This window comes from Stegodyphus dumicola, chromosome 9 (assembly GCF_044657685.1).
Source record: "Stegodyphus dumicola isolate Sdum_Otavi_A_Nest chromosome 9, ASM4465768v1".
Classification (NCBI taxonomy): Eukaryota; Metazoa; Arthropoda; class Arachnida; order Araneae; family Eresidae; genus Stegodyphus; species Stegodyphus dumicola.
In genome coordinates, this window is record NC_140776.1 from 153,790,505 (window position 1) to 153,811,577 (window position 21,073).

The following is a 21,073-nucleotide window of genomic DNA, read 5'->3' on the forward strand; positions in this document are numbered from 1 at the left end:
ATTGTGTATGTTATATAAATTAGGGAAAACTGCAGAACAATTTTACGTATATTTTTTATTCAATGGCGGACCAAAACTGTCTACAGACTAACTACGTCCACTAACGCCAGAAGCAGGGGTAAGTTTATTATGGAGGCACCTAATAGGTGGGTCACCTGTGCCTCCCATGAGAGGGCGGACAGATGCAACCACACCTTCTCCGGGATTCGAACTCGGTCCCTTTGGTATCGCAGTCGGTTCCCCTAACCACTATCGTCTGGGCGGTTACAAGTTTGCATATTAAAAGACTTATTTCTGGCAGAGAAACATTGACTCAGGTACAAGATTTTGCATTTTTCACTGCAGTACCTTATATTAGCAAAGGCAAATGTGGGGAGCCATGAACCAATGTCCATATTTACTATATAAGGTATTTCATTCGCCTTCTTAGCATACCTTCGTGGTGTGGTGGTCTGCACGCTGGGCGCGTGTTTCGATTCCTGGCGAGGACGTTGCTCATTTTTTTCCATCCTTCCTGCTTCCAAAATACCTAATGTCTCTACAACTATTTGGAATGTAAATTCATGAAAGTACCCTAATGATTTGTTCCGGATATATTCACCAGTAAAAATTGTTACGGCTTGGAATTTTACATTAAAGTTTCGAATTTTTTTTTCAGTTTTTTGGCTGTTCTGACATGTTTATTTCCATAGTTTATACGAGCTGTTAACACGTAAAATACTAATCCAGTATTCTAAAGACATTGGAAAATATCAAAATATTTCATTTAGTAATTATTCTTTGTTTTGAAGTTGTGGATGACAACGACTGGTACTGGCAACTTAAACAACTTAAAATGGAATAATAAATTTTAGAAAACACTTAAGATGTTAGTTTCATATAGTTTAAACTGTGAATTTTAAGATTCCAATAATACAATCCGTACGATGCTATAGCCCTATTATTATGCTTTGCATTTTCAGAATTTTTTTTTATGTTAATTTTAAGATTTTATGAGATAAATGAGCTTTAAGGCATCAGTTGTCTATTTTAGTTATTATTTTATTTAGTTATTATTTAGTATTATTTTTATTATTATTATCCCTAGTGTTAGCGTTGACATCAGCATCTTGGTTACTATGATTCAAAAAGGCGGAAAAAAAAAATAGCGAAGAGAAAAGAAGGGCGAAGAGATAAAAATGTGTGCGTGGTGGACGTATAGCTTAAGTTGGCGGTATTCCAAAAATAATAATTACGCACTTTCCTTTTTAATATAAAGGAAAATTCAGAAAAGGAACTTCCAATAATGCACTTTATTTTAAATGTTTTTGTTCTTTTGTTTTTTCTCTTTTTTGCTTTATCATTTCCCCCTTTTTTTTTTTTTTTTTTGGCTGCCATTCTAAACTACTAAAATTATTATTATATTGTAACCAGTTGAGATTACAAAAGATATTACAAACATGAATAAAATGATCATGTGTAAACATATGCATATGTACGTAAGGAAAATGAAATTTCAGTCGTAGAATGGAAATATGGAAAAAAATTGGCATGTTATTTCAGAAAAAGGTCCAGTTTTGTGTCAAAATACCTATATTAGAACAATGCTATATACAAATCTAATACATATCCTACGTCGCGCTATCGAGACATGAAAAACGCAAGTTGAATTTCATCAATCGGCCGAGTAAAACGGGAGATATAGAACTGTCTCTCTTTTTTTTTTTTTTTTTTTTTTTTTTTGTGCGCAGTGTAATTTTGTAGCCGTGCATAAAAGTTTCGTACAAGGGGCTACAATATCATTATACATTTAACTGAAGGAGCCTACAATCAGCGAATAGCATTTGTAGAGTCATTAGGTTCATTTCTTAAGCAGAAGACGTGAAAAATATTCAGTGCCTCCGCTGGCTTCGAACTCCAAACCTTCCGAATACGCCTCGAGTATGCTTCTAATTACAACACGAAAGTATGCGGAAAGAAGTGAGAAAATACCTTATGCATTTACTGAATTATACAGGGTGATTCAGAATTCATCATCAATATTTGGTGTGGAGGTAGGGCATAGGAAAAGAAGGAGATTTCACATAGGAAAGTATAGGCGTAGACGAACGCATGGTGGTGTAGAGGGCGCTGTGTGTACACAACTTCCATACATAAGCACAGCTGTTTGACGTGTGCAGCCCTTCAAAATAGACAGGATATTAATGTGGCTATAGACAACTTTAACTCCAGCATCAAACATGCACTTGACAACTCTAAATCTGCAATTAAAAATGAGAACTGCACGCTTCCCCACCATATCCGACAAAAAATTAATCAAAAGAATCGCCTGCGAAAGGAATTCCAACGTACCCAAAATCCTGCTACCAAATCAAGATTAAATGCTGCCCTTCGGGAACTCCGTATTATCATGCAAAATTACAGAAATGAAAACTGGCAGAATTTCATTCTCAGCTTATCGCACAAAGATCACTCTGTGTGGAAGTTAGCTAATTCTCTTCGCAATAACTACAATAAAATTGGTCCTCTTAAGAAAAATAACATCCTTGTTCACAACTCCCAAGATATCACCGAAATTTTCGCCGAAGACTATGAAAACCAGTTTACCACTAACAGTGACCCACAAATCTCCAACTTCTCCTATTCTATCTCCGATCAAGTGATTAATTTCCTCGAATCTCACCATCTCGCCACCAACAAGCCTGTTTCTCCTAAAGACATCTACAATATTATCTTGAAATTAAATCCCAAAAAGTCTGCTGGTTACGATGAAATATCTAACAAGTCTATCAAAAACCTTCCACGCAAAGGAATAGTTCTCCTCACTAATATCATCAACAGTTGTCTCCGTCTCTGCATTTTTCCTGATAAATGGAAGCACGCTCTCATCACAGTTATTAAAAAACCAGGGAAAGATAGTACAATAGCTAAAAACTATAGACCGATCAGCCTTCTGCCAACTGCGGCCAAAATTTTCGAGAAAATTATCCTTAAACGTATCCATACCTTCATTCAAAATAATAGCATCCTAAAAGACCACCAGTTCGGTTTCCGCTCTGGATTTTCTACAACTCACCAAATTACCAGAATCACTGAATACATCGGAGAAAGTATCAACAAAAGAGAAACAGTCGCCGCTCTATTTATTGATGTCGAAAAAGCTTTTGATAAGGTATGGCACGACGCCCTCCTTATCAAACTCATCCAACAAAAATTCCCTGCTGAAATTATTATTCTCATCGCTGATTTTCTCAATAATAGGACCTTCCAAACTAAAATAAATAATCACTTTTCCAGTATCCGAAAAATTAGAGCAGGAACGCCTCAAGGAGCGATTCTCTCTCCTACCCTTTACAATATCTTCACTAATGATCTGCCTAATATTGATGGAGCACTCACTGCGTGTTACGCAGATGACACAGCTATACTCTGCAAATCTCTTAATCCAAAAATGGCTCTTAAAAAACTTCAAAATTCTACTGATGAAATTACTAATTGGTTTGAAAAATGGAAGATCAAAATTAACGCGGAAAAATCGTCAGTCATCATTTTCAACCGCAAGAATAACCAAAATAGCCTCCCCGATATTCATATTAATAATACCATCATCAATAAAGAACCCCAAGTGAAATACTTAGGAGTCTATCTTGACAGAAAACTTAATTTTGGATACCACACCAATTACATCAAGCAAAAAGCGCAAAAGGCTTTCATGTCTCTTTATTCAATATTAGGCAGAAATTCTCAACTAAATTTACCCACTAAAAGGCTTGTCTATCTTCAAACTATCCGACTCATCATCCTCTACGCGGCACCGGCCTGGGCAGCCACTGCTAAAACCAATAGACTTATCCTACAGAAGCAAGAAAGTATCCACCTCAGAATCATATCCAACTCCCCCTGGTATGTAAGAAACTCGGTTATTCGGAGAAGCCTCAAAATCAACTTACTCAACGATGAAATACTAAAAACTTCCAAAAACTTCCATCACAAATGCGACCATCACGACAATCAAGTAATCAGAAACCTCGGAAATTATGACAGTAAAGTGATTCAATCCTTCAAAAGACCACGCTCCATATTTCATAACAATAACTGGAACTAGCTACTTCATTTTCATCAAACTTCATTTTCATCATGTACATATGTAAATATTTTTCCTGAGCAAGCAGGAATGGATATTCCGCCTGATCAGCAGGCTTATGAACTTGTTTTGTGATCCAACTTTTACTTTTTATCTTCAAAAAATTTTTTACTCAACTTTATTCCAGTATTTAACCAAGTTTATTTAGTTTATTTAATCCAGTTCTTTTACGCAACAAAATGTTTTTTAGAAATTGTGGAATTCCAAGCCAATGTGATCACGTGATCAACTAACTTTTTGATTGGCTTTCATGAATTCGAAAAAGTGACTTGTATATATTTATTTTACCTACTTTTACTTATTCTATTTTACTAATGTTGCACCCTGCAAATGTTTTTACTATTTCTCAAGTATTTTGAATCATCTCATCATCATCACATGCCACAATAATTGCTTATCTAAAATTACTCCGAAATAGAACAACTGCTTCATGCCACCAACTTCTCCCATCACAAACTTCTCAACTTAGCCAAAAGATGGAGCCACCGGAAGGTACTCAGTTTTCTGAAAATTTTCCCACTTAATTTTTAAAGTGGAAAGTTTTTTTCATCACTAAGACGCACCCCGTAGGGTCAATATTTGCTGAGTAAAAATCCTAGGACTAAATACTCATCTTCACCGAAATTCATGCCATTCATTCATGTGTGCAGCCAGTCGTCATTCGATTAGGTGACTAGAAGTAACATGAACCGGTATACGTGTTATGAACTTGCAGATAGGCATATAAATGCCAGGCACAGAGTGGTAGCTAGGGTTTTCAGCGCCCAGGGGCAACTGAAGATTTCGCGCCCCCTACTGCTTGCCAAGGATGGAAAACATTTAATTCTAAAATGTCGTAACATCAATTTGGCGCCCCTTGGATTCTGCGCCCGGGGACTGATGCCCCCTCTTGCCCACCCTAGATACGCCCCTGGCCAAGCATATTCCAGAAGGTCCGGTAATCCATGCAACGAGCCATGCATTCTAGCACATGGTCGGCAGTCCGAGAACCTCTTGTAAGTCTAAAAGCGATGCAAAGAAATGTTACGTGTAAGATAATAAATGTTTTTTCCCTTACTACTTCCTTCTTATGTGTTCTTTCCATCATTGAACTGGGGTCATTTTGCGCTACTACATGGCATATGCGCCCATGCATTCCTATGTGAAATCTCCTTTTCCTATTTTTCCTATTCCCTACATCCCCACCAAATACTGATGATGAATTCTGAATCACCCTGTATACAATAATGATTACTTCTTTCTTTTAAGAATATTATGGTGCGCTAACACCATTTATGTTTCACAGTTTTCACTAAGGGGACATACGACATAACAATTTTCAAATTTTGAATTTTGGGCTAAAAAATAGACCGAGACGATTACAAAAATATACAGTTTATGCATAAGACCGAAATCTTTAAAAAACGTATACAAGCACTGGCACGTCCACCTGTTTAACAGGAACAGATGTCTGGTGTAGCTACAGTAAAGACATATCAGCTAGTAAAAAATATATTCATGAATATATTCAATGTTTTATTTGCTGTAAAAATATGTTTAGAAGTTGTGACAAAAAACTACTGTCAAAGTTCATTCATGGCAGAATGCAAAACCCAAATGAAAGTTTTAATAATTGCATCTGGACACGCATACCAAAAACTGTTTTTGTGAGTGTCATCACAGTAAAATTAGGTTTGTTAGATGCGGTAATATATTTTAATGTTGGTGCACAAAGCCGCAATAAAGTAATGGAACTATTAGGAATAACACCAGGATTTTATATGGTTATAAATCTTTGCAAAACATAGATTGTGATGGCCTTCGTGAGGCCCACCTCGCTTATCCAAAGCTTTCTAGAAAGGGCAGAAAGAAAAATAAATTCATAAAACAACTTGATGTATAAATGCTAATTCAAGATGATTATGGTGCAGGAAAGTATTAAAATGATTTATTTTTATAAATTACTAGTGTTTAAATAGTTTTTCAGTTTTTCTAAAGATTTTTTTTTTACTCTCTGTACACTTTCCTAAAAACTTTTCAACCTGGATAGTTTAAATTTTCTACTGTTTGTTTATCTTAACTATTCTACTGTTTGACTATTTAAACTATGGAGGATATAAAATTTACGATCATTAATATTGGATATATTAAAAATTTAAAACTGTTTTTTTATGATTTTCAAAACATTTCCTTAATTTATTTTTAATATTTTTATTAAAATATAAAATACTATTTATTATTCTTAAACAATATGTTTTAGTAAAATATAAAATACTATTTATTATTCTTAAACAATATGTTTTTAAACATCGTACAACATTTGCAGAAGTTTGGTGCAGTGTGTTTTGAGAGAAGTGTACCAAACTAAAATTCATGAAAGCCAAGTGAAATTAAACAACTAGTTTTCAAAAACATTAGGCATTTAATTTATGTGTTTTGTATATGTTCATTGTTTGATGTGTTTTGTGGGTGCTACTTTGGTAGACGGTTGCACGGATTTTTGGCGATTTACGTTGGCGCAATTGTTGGCGCGATTTTTACAATCGTCAGCCATCTTGAAAAACGCTGTTTTTACGCATACGTATTCGAAAAATACGTATGCGTAAAAACAGTGCATACGTATTTTTCGTATTTATTTAAACAGTATTAAAAAAAAATAAATATCGTTAAAAGTAATGGATTAATTTTTTGTTGAAAATGTCGTTTTTCAAGATGGCAGGCAAATGTAAATAAATACATTTACTGTGAGTATAAAGTACTAAAGTAAGGCTATTATTACTTTCATATAGCAAAAAAGAGATTAGAAACACCGCTATAAAAACATTGTGCCAACGTTTAATTAGATTAAAATATTACTGAAATTGAATATCGAATTAAAAACCATTCTACCAACATTTAAAAGAATTAGAATATTATTAAATTCAAATACTTTAAAATACGTTATATAAAATATAATTAACATTAAAACATATGTGACAATAATTATCTCAGCAATTTTTGAAAATAGTGTATTAATTTTTTTAACAAAAATTGATGTATACAATTATAAAATAAAAGAAAAATATGTACTTACATTTTTTTGAGTAATTTAACCTCTTGTTTATTGATAAGTACCACAAAAAAAATCGAAATCATAATTGAATCGGATCTTTTAATCATCTTCATCTGTTATCCAAATATCTCGCACTTCATTGAAGAAGCAATTAGCGAGGTTTCCTCCAAAATTTCCTCTGACGCTATTAACAATTTATAAATAAATCTTTAATTAGGAAAGACAGGTTGGCCAAAATAAAGCCTCAAAGGGCAATTTTTTTATTCCAATACCAATAATTCTTGGTAATTACCAATGACAACATTCGTCTTCGAAACGGAGATATCCATTCCATTTGAAATCCGAGGAATTCGAAAAGATGAATAATAAAATTTTAAAATGGCGCGGTAATGCACAAATATTCAGTAACCAATCAGGGAGCTGATTACATTACGCATAGTATTAAAATTATTTAAATAATCATTCATAATAAAATCATTTTTAAAACAAATGCAAAATTAAATTTTATTTTAATATTTAACAGCCATAAATAATGTTTAAAACATTAGATTAAATTTATAATAAAAATATTAATAAAACCGATTACTTTTTAAGTAAGGTGACGTCATTGATTACATCATCCACAACATAAAATTATATAAAATATTATAAACAACAAAATTTTTATTTCAAATAAAAATGTAAAATTAAATTGATTTTTAATATTTAGAAGCCATAGATAATATTTAAAACACGGAAGTTATGCATAATAAAACGCATTATTTTTTTAATAAAATGACAACAATGTATCGGTTACCATAAATAACTTATCCAGCAATGGGTTTACCATAAGTTGTATTACTCGCCAAAAGGCAAATCGCCAAAAAGTCGCCAAAATCCGTACAACCGTCAACCAAAGTAGCACGGTTTTGTGTAATCCCCAATGTGTCTAATTGAAATGAAAAAAAGAATCTAGAGCATAAGTTTATTTTGAGAAAAGTTATACCCCGACAACATTTGTCTCGAAATAGTTGTATTTCTCCAGTTGAGATGTCGCATATCCTCTTAAATGTGTGTCTTTTTAGATCTGTTATGTGAGTTTTAAAGTACATCTCTTCAAGTGAATAAGAAATTAATTTGTTTAAAAACTTACTCGTGTTTTCATAGACTGAAAGTACTACGTCCTTAGTTTGCAAATACTTGATAATGATATCAATCATGAAGTTACCAGGCGGAGCAGCTTCCACTGTACAGAAAAAAATGAGATTTATTGCATTTATGTTTGAAATGTTTACAAGAAAGAGTTTTAAAGAGTTTTACAACGATCAAGCGGTTTTTTGAAGATTTTTGACTACGCGCCTTTATTCAAATTTTACATTTGCGGAAGATAGTTAAGTCTGTTGGTGCAAAATTTACGTAATTTTTTTTTTAGATTCAACATATAAGCAAAAACAAATAAAACTATTTTGTTTGTCTGAAAAAAAAAAAAAAAAAAAAAAAAAAGAGCATTTTGAGAAGAATATTGTAATAGTATGAGAATATTTACCTCACAAATAAATCAAAATCAGTTCTGGATAAATAACAGAATTATGGAGTGGCTAGCTATTAGCCAAATAATTATTCTTTCAAGGGAAAACTGTCATATTATAAAACTTACTTTGCGAATATTTATTTAAAACATTTTAAAAAATTGATTGTTTTTGCCAGTAGGTTGAGGCGCATTTGTCTTCGTGAAATGGTGTAAATATACATTTTGATATTAATGCACATACAGTTTGTGTTGATGCAATATTGCATTCTATTATATACTTCTGAATCGTTTCTAATTAAACAATTAAATAAAAATGTATTGGTGGAAAATTTCCTCCACCCACCTGGATAAGACCAAAATTTCCCCCGCAACCCTCCCTGGAAAATTTTATGTGGATAACCATGGAAATGATTATTTGATAAAGCATGTATAAGTAATTTAGATGAAAGCTTATGCAGGTAGTTTTATGCAGTATAATGAGGATATAGGTAATATTGTACAGTAGAAAGAACATTAATCTCTATTCTGGGTACTTCAATAAAAAATTAAATCTTCCTTCTGAGACAAATATAGTGAACACTTTAATAGCCACCAGTTTCCTAATACAACCATCTCTGGACGCGATGGTTGTTTTCAAAGAGATATAAAGATGTAACTGGTTCGAAAGTGAATGAATGATAGTTGATAGGATATAAATAAACATTGATACTGAACAACATCTGTCTGATGCAACCACGGCGTTTGGAGAAACTCGTTTGGAACCGTGGGTGGTCTCAGAAAGGGTTCTTTACGTGCATGCTTTCTAGCGTTGATAACTTCACTCGTAATCTTTTCACGGTAATTGGCACAGGCTAATTTAAATTTTTATTTTTTCTTTAAGAGTTTTTTCAAAGATAAGCAGATATATCTTATTTGTCTTTCTCTATAATTACCTACTACATGCACTTCATTTCTTTGCAGGAAACGCATTTTCCGTCTGCCCTTCAGAATTACGTATTATGTAAATTATAATAACATCTAGCATTATATTAATTAAAACTGAAGTGTACTTGCTTAAATTTAAAAAAAAAATTATTAGCCCAAGTGGGACATTAACCCCGAATGGGATATTAGTCCCGAAACAGCATTTTGCGTCAAAATACTTAAATGAGTTGCATCGCTTTTCAGATTTTTGTCACCAAATTTTATCACCTTAGATTACATTTAAAGAAATTAAGAGATGGAGAATCTGCATGGATGTGTGTATGTTTGTCGCCCTGTGAGAAAACGGCGGTGCCTAGAGCCATCAAAATTTCCAGATTTCTTTCATTATCTATTTCATGTTTTGTACAATTTAAGGAATTTTTTTTATTAGTAAACTCAAGGATTTCAAAGCGAGCAATGGCATACGCAATAAAACTCTTGCATCTCCAGTGCGCGAGTCTGTTTATCAGAAATCTAAAGATATGCTGTTTTTAAATATTTTATGATTTTGATGCTGAGTAAAACTTTCAGGTGGCGTAAGCGTCAAGAACATGATGTTTTATAAATAAAATTAACACACAAAACGTTAATAATTTAAAAAAAAAAAAACGAAAGGTTTCAGATTTTAAATTACGCCCAAAGGGGCTTTTTTTTAACATTTTATCTGTTACCTTTATTTATTAAATATCACGTTCTTCGCACTTAAACCATAAAATTCAGTTCAAGAGCAATATCGCAAAATAGTTTTAAATTAGGCATTTTTTTAGAATTTCCGATACAGAGTCTCGCGCGCTGGAGATAAAAATGTTTTTTCTGTACAACGTTGCCATGGCTCGCTTAAAATCGTTGAGTTTGTTACTCAAAAATTTTTTAAAGTTTTACAAAATATGAAATCGATCATAAAACAAATTCCAAATTTCAAAGTTGGGCTTCCCGATGCCCATATTCGTAGGAGGATTACGTCATTCAAAATTCGATGGCTCTATGTACCGTTGTTTTATCACAATGCGAGAAATAGACATACATTTATGCAGATTTTTCATTATTTAATTTCTTCAAATATAATGCAGAACTCTAACATTTGGTGGCAACAGTTTGAAAAGTGAAACGGACATTTATAGTGAACCATCGCAAAACGAAAACAATAGTCCTTTAGGGACAAAGCCCCTTTGGAATTTAAAAAAAATGTTATAAGTCTTAATAAATAAACTGCTATGTTGATTAAAATTTCTTTTGTAATTTTGCTATTGAATTGCATATGGCGTAAGTGTGAAGAAAATGCTGCATAATAAAAAGCTAAAAAGACAAACAGAAAAAAAAATGTGTTGAAAGGAATTAGTGTAACTGGAGGCTGGTAAGCTGTGACCTCAGCGAGAGCGTAAAAAATCTTAACAAACCTTTTCGGGTGACCCTTCAAATCTAAAATCTTTAAAATATTTTTAAAACTATATCATATTTTTTCTTTTAATCCGAAACATTGTATATAATTTCTTAAGAATCCAAGTTTAACGATGTGGAATATTCAAATTAATTACAAAGGATAGCTTAATTTTTTTTTATAAATGGTGATTTAAAAGGTTCATAACATTCGTAAGACACTGCTAGATTATAGACTTTGAATGATATGAACTGACTTTTAATGCAAGAAAATAACTTAAGCATTCAAATGAGCATTTTGAACTCAAGAAGAAGGCAGGATTTCAGAATACGAAATTCTGGCTACATGATGTACACTCATGTCCATAAATTAAGGATAATTCGGAGTCACGCGGAAATCGAACTCTAAAATAAATATATCACCTGTGAAATCACTACACACATCTTCAAGAATCATATGCAAATTTCAGGAAGTAACCAGATGACACCGATGGTACGTCACAATGACGAGATGGTAAGAGAGTGATATGTAAGGAATACAGGCAAAGAAGTAAAATTGTTCGCAGGAGCTTTATAAGCATTTCAGTGCAATAACCGAATAGTTATGACACAAAGGACGTATTTGGATGATTTTTTACATGGTAGAATTATCGGCCGTCTGGAATGTGGGGGTACCCAACTGGAAGTATCAGACGAACTTGGAATTGCCCAGAGTGTCATCTCCAGGTTTTGGCAACGATTCCAAGATGATGGTAATGTGAGTAGACGTTACAGCACAGGTCGCCCCAGAGTTACAACGCCGAATGAGGGCCGGTATTTGGCAGTTACTGTCAGAAGAAACAGGCGGAGCACAGCCTCAGACCTGTCTCGTAAGCTCTTTTCAGCCGCTGGTACGACAATTTCAAGGCAGACCGTGTACAGAAGCTTAGGGCAGATTGGTCTATATGCTCTTAGACCTGTCAGATGCGTTCCACTTACTGCAACTCACTGTCGCCTGCGGTTATCCTGGAGTAGAGAGCATCCATTGTGGACACCGCAACAGTGGGCTTGTGTGATGTTTTCCGACGAGTCGAGGTTTAGCTTGCAGTCTGATTCTCGACGGACTTTTATATGTGGAGCTCCAGGTACCCGTTACCACCAAGAAAACATCATTGAACGACACCGTTACGGTGGTGCAGGGGTACTCGTTTGGGGTGGAATTATTCTGGGTTCCAGAACTGACCTGCATTTTCAAATTGGAACCATGACAAGCCAAATCTATCGGGACGTCATTCTGGAACAACATGTACGTTTGTTTCGGGGCGCCATGGGAGCACAATTTGTGTTTATGGATGACAACGCCCGATCTCACAGTGCAAACATCGTAAGCGAATGCCTTTAATCGGAGGATATCACACGTATGGACTGGCCAACATTCTCTCCGGACTTGAATCCAGTAGAGCACGTGTGGGACATACTTGGCCGACGAGTTGCAGCCCGTCAACCTTCTCCTACATGTCTACCGGAACTTCGAGAGCATTGCTTTTTGAGTGTTGTAATATCCCGCAAGATCAGATCAATAATTTGATACTCAGCATGCCTAGGCGTTGTACGGACTGTATTGCATCGTCTGGGAGACATACAATGTATTAAAAATCCTACCAACCATGTAATATTGTTTTTTTGTAAATAGTTTTTTTTTTTTTGTAATTTGCTCCAGGGAGAGAAAGATCGCTAATGTTTTTAATGATATCAAACATAAAGCATATTTTTTTGCTCTTTACCTTTTGTTTAATAAATAAGCTTTACAAATAAGTCAAATTTGTTTTGCTTCTAACTCTTCCTTTGCCTGATTTTACATTATCCTTAATTTATGGACATGAGTGTATTTTAATTAAAAGCAATTAATCTTATATCCTGAAAATATTCCATTAGTAAATTGTTCTTTATTCTATTGAAAATCATTTCTAAAAAATCCACTTCTGTGAGTTAAAAAATAAATTAAAAAAATTTGTCAAAGTTATGTGACTCTCATTCAAAATGAACATGCGAATGTCAGATAGAATTATATAAATTTGCTTCGCATTTTAGCAGTTCTACAAAATAAATAAAGTTTTGAAATCCATTATTGTGCATTTAAGCTTTTCTGACGTAAATGACATTTTTATACAAACAAAAGGCATACAAATTTCTATTCGGAAATTTAAATGGGTAAATGTCAGTAGATATTCGCGTAGGGTTCCCAAAATTTTGATTAATGATTACTCGAGAAATAGTCATCGTGCGAAGATGACATTTTTTTTCTGTTTTACTAAATTAATTATGGAAAAGACTTTTTTGCTGATTCGCATTTTCTGAAAAGATTGAAAACAATAAAAACAATTTGAAAAGTGAAACGCTGTTTATAATACAACGAAACAAAATGCTAAATCAAAATTAATAGCCCTTCTGTCTATATATTTTCAGTTTCAAATATAATTACTAAAATTTTTCAAGTGATCAGAATTGTATAGTCTGAAAATATGCATTATTTTATACATTTCTTAAAGAGCAATCATTAGATCACCACCAAATTTGTATGTCATATGAAATCTTCGTAAGCACGATGAATATGTGTATACGTTTCAGTTAAAGTATAAAAGATTCCTTCAGTGTAAACGGTTGCGATTTTGTCTTATACAGTACATGAAATTAATATTAGTACTATATAATTTTCCAGAAGTAAATCAAGTAATAATATACCTTATGATAATTAAAATGGTTTGGCTCATGCAAATTAAAATAAAAAAGGCTAAAAATATTTTGGAATTAAATTTCTGAAATATTTTAATTATTGTTTCATAAGCTAAACTTTAAATGTTAAAATTTCATTAAAATTTAACAAACACATATGGAGTCTTAATACAAATTTTAGATACATTTAGATATAAATCATTTATATAGTAATAGGAATGAAAACTGTGAAAGTAATTCTTGAAAAGTATTTATTAATGTTCCTCTAAACTACCTTGACTTACAATTAAGTAAGTTCATTTAAGACTTTATTTTCCAGGAACAGAATGTAAATATCTCATACAAATGAATTAGGGAACTACACATTTTATTTCTTTAATGAAATAAAGCTATTATTCAACAAATTTTAGAAATCCAAACAGGAATATTTCATTAGCTATGTTTTGCATCAGTATTTTCACTGCTTTGTTTACTATTTCTTACCTCTTTTAACTATCAACAAATGGAATAATTATATAGAAAAAATAAAAGGAAAGGAAACTTTCTAAACTTCAGTCATATTTGTATTAAAAGAAAAATTAATGTACGTGTTCTGTTTCTAATGGAGTTTTTCTTGTTTATTTCATAAAATTTGAAATATGTCCCTAAGAAATTTTATTACCTGTTTGAAATCTTATCACATTTTAAATTCATATTTTAACACAGAGATATATATAAGAGATAGTAATGCTGTCGCATAAACTTCTATTTTAAGAATCACGGAATCAATTAGTTAATTAGTCAATCAATTAGTTTTTTTTTGCTGAAAATTTCACAGAAACGGCACAAAATGGAGAGACAGTCATAAGATAAAGAAACAAACAAAGAAAATTAATGATATTTTGCTCAGAAAGAAGTTTTGAAAATTATAATCTAAATTAAGCTAAAATTTTTAGATTTTGATTTTGAGATAGATTTTATAAGAAAAGTTGAAGTATTCAAAATTGCATTCGAAATATAATTTAATTAAGATTTAGGAGGTTAAGAAGCTTTATATTTTCAGAACATACAGACAGATTAAGAAATTACGTACGAATAAGTGAAAATTTTATTTAATATAACAAATTGCAAAAACTTGTAAATTTGTTTTGAGATTAAATTTCTCATTCCTATTTATTAATTTTCCTAAGCTATTAAACTTTACTGGTGTAATGCACATTGTTGATATCCTAGACGAAAATTTCATTTTTTACTTTTTCAAACAGTGAAAATGAGGTTTCTCTGTCACTCTGCTTCAGTTTAAATAAACCTTTAACGAAATATTATTATTATCATCATGCTAAACTATCAGTTTTTTTAGATTAAAACAATCAACTTTATCTGTATCAAAAAATGCAACCTTAAATTAATTTTAAAACTAACTTATGGGACATAAAATCGAATATATTTATTTACATTAACAAAACTTGAAATTTATAAATGAAAAATGAGAGTATATTTATTCTATTTAGTGAAAAGCTTAGAAAAAAAATATATAAATTTAATTTATATAGGTACATATTACTTTCCTTGTACATTTTCTCAATGAGAATCTGTATGATATGTTTGTTACTTACGTTCTGAAATATTTTAGAGTTTTGAATAGGAATTCACTTTCAGAAATTTTAAAAGTAAGATTTTCTGGGTAATTGCAAAATTAAGATTCGTTTAAAGTTCATATTTATCATAGTTGCCCACACTGAAATTATTTTAAGCAATTAATAATTTTATTTCATTCTCATCAAAAACACCTTCTAATCTAAAATAAGAAACAAATTTAATAGTACAGTTAAATTGCTCTGAAATAAAGCAAATTGCTGAAAGTTACATTGTGCCAAAGTATTTTTCGAAAGTTTTGATCAGAAACTCAGCTGATTGTAAAGGTAAACATTTAAATATATATGCATATTTAGGAAGGCAAATTGATAGTCAGATAAACATTTAAAACACATGAAAAACATGGCATTTTTAAAGCAAAAGAATAAATACTTACATTTGGCAGCATATGCTTTGTTATTTGGCTCAGCTAAGATATTTATAAATAAAATTACACGAAAAATAATCAAGCTCTTAAATAACAAGTTTTCTTTCATTCGTATTAATTTTATACAATCCGTATATAATTTCAAGTCGTAAAATCACTAAACGTTTAATATGGATACTTTTGTCTGCTTTCAGTATTATGGTGTATCTCCAAAACAGATACTTTAACTAGTTTACTGAAAAATACAAAAAGTATTTCCATGCTAGAAAAATGTGAGTATCGTATAAGTCTTAGCTTGAATTACCTGCGTAGAAATGAGCTAAAATTATCATTTACTTTTTCAAGTTTGCACATTAAAACTTAATTTAATATTTCAACAATTATTAATTAAAGCAAAGATATAAGGTTTTCGCGTGTAACTTAGAAGAGATTAAAAACTGTGCAAAGCTGACAGCTGATCTTGATTTTTTCAGGAAAGCATGTGAAATTCCTATACACAACAAGGTTAAAAATAATAAAGTGTTCTATGCGTAGCTTTGAAGCACATGTTTTTCCTCATATTGAATCAAGGAAAAGACACATTATTAGAAGAAAAAATTCTTAACTTTCTTTCCATCCTGGTTGTCAAAACGTTTGATTTTCTTTTTGAATTCAATACATAATAACATGAGTATTATAATCTACCAAAACATAGAAGGATTATGTGCATTTTGCTTCAGCCCGTAGCTATTTATGACTGTTATATTAAATCGCTGCTTTCAGTTAAAACTACTGACATCATCAAAACACTTCATGGCAATTCAACCGATATATCCACGCAGCTGACTGCTGCTTTGAAAAACTAACATCTGCTTCAGAGACTCTTACAACTTTAAGAGTCATATTCTTGACAAAAATCACAGCGATAGCGTTAAGAATACACGAAGCTCCAAATAACTTTCTAGCAGCTCTTACACCACAAAAGAACAACCTGTAATTAGTGATAATCTATATGTTATGCTGGCTTCTTTGTGTCCATTTTGAAGAGCTCCGTGCATAACTGACAATTTGTCACATGTTTTTGAGCAACAGAATGGGAAGTTTTCTTTCGACTGCAGAACACGGATTTTGTTCGACACCCGCTTTTGTAATTCGTGGGAGTGCGGCTACATCACAGCACCTGCTGATATTGAAAAGTGTTCCATAGTTTCCGTCAAGAAGAAAATTTGAAGTAAATGCATTGCTCTCAGTAAATGAAGGTTTTCGGTTTTGGATATTCTTGACAATAAGTAATCGAATAATAATTTTCTTTTTGTGTTTTAAATGTAAAAATACCGCTTATTCAACGAATTTATTCGCTTTTTTACTAGATTGAGAAGTGAGCATGAAAACGCTGTTTAATTACAAAGCAACTGAAGTCGAATGTTGCATTTATTCCTTTTTATTGATTTGTGAAAGAGAGCCCAAAAAGGATTTTTAATTAGTCCAAAGGGGCTTTGCCCCTGGAGGACTATTGTTTTCGTTTTGCGATTTTGCGTTGAATCACTATGAATGTCCGTTTCACTTTTCAAACTGTTGCCACCAAATGTTAGAATCCTGCATTATATTCGAAGAAATTAAATAATGAAAAATCTGCATAAATATATGTATATTTCTCACATTATCATACAACTACGGTACATAGAGCCATCGAATTTTGAATGACGTAATCGTCCTACGAATATGGGCATGTGGAAGACCAAATTTGAAGTTTGGAATTTGTTTTATTATTGGTTTTATATTTTCTAAAACCTTAACGAATTTTTGAGTAACAAACTCAAAGATTTAAAAGAGAGTAATGGCAACACTCTACGGGGAAAATAAACTTTTTAATCTCCAGCGCGGAACTGTGTATCGGAAATTCCAAGAATATGCTAATTTTAAAATTATTTTGCAACATTATTATTGAACTGAATTTTATGGTTTAAGTGCGAAGAACATGATACTTAATAAGTAAAGGTAACACACAAAACGTTAAAAAAAAGCCCCTTTGGAAATAATTTAAAATCTGAAACCTTTCAGATTTTTTTAGTATATTTTTACCATTAGCCTAAAGCAACGATCTAAGTCATTTTGTTGTTGTTGTGTCTAATCTCATTTATTTCACCTCATCAGAAGAAGTCTACGAAATTCACTGTGGCAAGGAGCACAAGATTACCCCCGTCTTTGGCAGCAGCGTTAGGCACCATATACGTGGCAGTACGATTTTTTCCAGTTCCACCCGAATTTTAAGGGACAGCACTCTGGGGGTTGGTCGGAGGGTTTCTTCCCCTATCCTCCTTCTTTCCCCAACCACCAATCCACAGAGGACTTTCGGCTCGTCATGTATTTGGAGCGCTCATATTCCGAAAGATACTATACCTTTACAAACATCCATGCCTTCTACGGGAATCGAACCCGACCCTTTCGGTACGGTAATCAGAGTCCGTTTGGGCGGCACGATTTTAGACATTTTATCCCGGACTGTTTTTCTTTTGTTTAAATAATTATTTTAGATTCAAATTAATATAGCATATTTTTAGAATTCATTCATTCGCAATTTTTTACCGAAAATAATTTGTTTTAATGCACATAAGCAAAGTTTATTTTTTATCACAGTTAGCCCGATAATGGCGTACGAGTTAGCCTTGTTAAAAACGAAGAACATGTTAACTCAGCGCCCGATTTACAGAACTAATGAGGATGTTCTCGGTTATTAAAAAATGCCGGTTAATCCGAGATATCTAAAAAGTTGCAAGAACTAGAATTTTAATAGATAATAACCATTAACGGCAGGTAGAAGAGTATTTCCAATGTTATGATTAGATGAAAATACACAGAATTTACTTAATATGGCTTCGAAAGCTCGTAAACATTGCACAACAATTTTTGAAATCAATTTTTATAATTTTGTCTTAATTTTATATTTTTTAAAAATAGCTCTGTTGAGTGTTTAGCAACAGAATAAAATGCAAATCCTATCAGTTATATACAAGTTCTTTTCAAGTGATCTGAATGCAAAAGTTTTAAATAAATTTGCTGTAGTTTTTACTTCCTTGTACAAAGAAAGGGAAATATTGTAATCGCAAAAATTTCAAGTGTCATGTTTCAAAAAAAAAAAAAAAAAAAAAAAAAAAAATATCCATTTTGACCGCTCGCAAATTCATTTGAAAGATTAAGTTTTTTATTTATTTATTTATTTTTTGCGTGATATCTGGACGTACAGAATAAAGAACTTTTTTTTCCCATAAAGGATTTTAAAATGGATTTAAAATGGGTTCAGAAGGGATTTTTTCTTGACGTTTTTACGAACGTACGACTGTATGTACCTCGTCTAACTCAAAAGCAAATAGCCTTAGAAGGCTGAAATTTTGTATAAGGGACTGCCATAACATGCAGGTGTGCACCCCTTATTTGGTTGTAATCGGCTGCTCTATATGTATATATACTTACACATATACAGAACAATCGTTATATATGTAAGAAAAACAAAAAGATCTGTAAAAGATTAAGTTAGCAGCGTAAATTAATTTCCCTTCTCTATTTTAAAAATAGTAACCTCTCTCTGCACTGCGTCATTTCGAGACTATTCTATGTCATATGATTCTTACGTAATTATGATGATGTAAACTGATGTAATTATGATGACTAAACCAGCCAATAGTAATTTTAGAGCAATATTAACTGTCCAATCAGAATGCTTTGAAAACCAAAACTAACTCAGTCTGACTTGAGATTTCATCCTGTCGACTAAATAGATAACTGTGATAATTTAGCACTCATGGTGAAGCTTGGCATCAAAGTTCAGGCATTGTTTCGCAGAGTGGTAAGGCGGAAATCCAAATGACGAGACAAGATAATTTAGCTTTTAAGTGCACATATTTATTCCATAGCTTTAATTCAATTTTCACCGTAGATCATGCTTTACTTCATATGAAATTCTCCAAATCACATATTCAATAGTAGTTTAAACTAAGTACGACTGAATTTAAACTTTATGCGTCATTACTGTTTCTGACAAAGGAAAGAGAGATGGACAGAGCAGCACAGAGTGTTGTAGGAGCGATATTTGGAAGCAGTCTGACTGAAAATGGCGCGTACTCAGTATTTATAGTAGCTTACGTAATAGACTAGCATATTCTAGAAGGTACTGGTCTAGGGGGAAGATCCTAAATTGCAGAAAGTGAATTAAAGGTTGCGTGTTCGCGTAGAGCAAAGTCATCGTATTTTTTATATTTTACACATATATATATATATATATAGCGAGAGAGAGAGAGAGAGGGTATATATACATATCCACTCTGTTACCCAGCTTGGTGATATCAGTTTTTTTATTCTTATATGTTGTTATATTGTGCATTTTTTTGCTTTTAAAGTGATATAATTATACTGTTGTTCTTATGTTCCGGTTAAAGCTTTTATGCTTTTAGTTTATCTGCATGCAATATTTATAGAATTATCAACAATTTACAAGGTTAAGTGTCGCTAGGTCTAATGAGGTCGTCATTTGTTTGCATTTGAATCTCTTAGTAGAATATTGAATACGGTTAGTGCACCCAACTTCAGTGCACAGTGAGGCCAAAAGTTAGTTCTCAGTTTCGTGTATGGAAATTTTGTCTTTCTGCCCGCTGGCTGGATTACTTGTTTTTGCATAGAAACTCTAATTTTAATTATAAAGATGGTTTTCTAACTGCGTTTGGTGTTTTAGGTTTTGATGCATTTTACAATTTTTAATGAAGTTGTTTTCTATTTTTTATGTATTTTTCCCTTCCCGTGAAGCAAGAATTGCATTGATTGAATGAGAAATATATCTCTAATGAAATTCGAGGAAATAAATTAAGGTTTTAATAATAGATTTTACTAGGAAGGCATTTTTTCATAAAAAATGGAAAGTTTCAGCGAGTTCGCAAAGGAACTGAAATTATTTTGCTTTTATTATGATGAAGCACTGGTTTTAATACGACATAGAAAGTTTTGAACGAAGTGCAAGAATAAATTCTTATTGTAGTTTAGATTCTAAACTGAGCAAATTAAATTAAAAATATATCTGGAGGCGAGAAATTTAAGGTGAATTTTCGCATAAAAATTAAACCAATCATTCCTTAAAGTTTACTTTTGAGACTTAAATAATTGTTATTTAATTAGTACAGCTAAACATCTGTTATTTCGAAGCCATGTGTCGGATTTAGATTTTCTTTAGGAATCGCACATTATACAGCAGTGACAATATCGAATGAATAGCCAGATCGTTACGCCATGAAAGTAAATGAGGGGAACGTGTATAATTTTCTTATAAATTTAGCAAGTATTTAATGCCATAGAAATAATTGATTCAAAATGTTCATCTAAATTTCCAGC

General features: G+C 32.2%; 1 protein-coding gene across 3 annotated transcripts in view; it reads right to left on the bottom strand.

The window, feature by feature from the left end:
• The window catches only part of LOC118184878 (glutamate receptor ionotropic, kainate glr-3-like), a 180,096-nt gene that overhangs the window by 52,704 nt on the left and 106,319 nt on the right, over positions 1-21,073 (bottom strand). Inside the window, exon 2 of one of the 3 annotated variants that reach the window (XM_085824255.1) lies at positions 8,287-8,379. The exons of the other annotated variants lie outside the window; for them this stretch is intronic. Within the exon in view, the coding sequence (XP_085680381.1) occupies positions 8,287-8,353 (67 nt within the window). The 5' untranslated portion in view covers positions 8,354-8,379. The remainder of the gene's footprint in view (positions 1-8,286; positions 8,380-21,073) is intronic. 3 annotated transcript variants of the gene reach the window in all.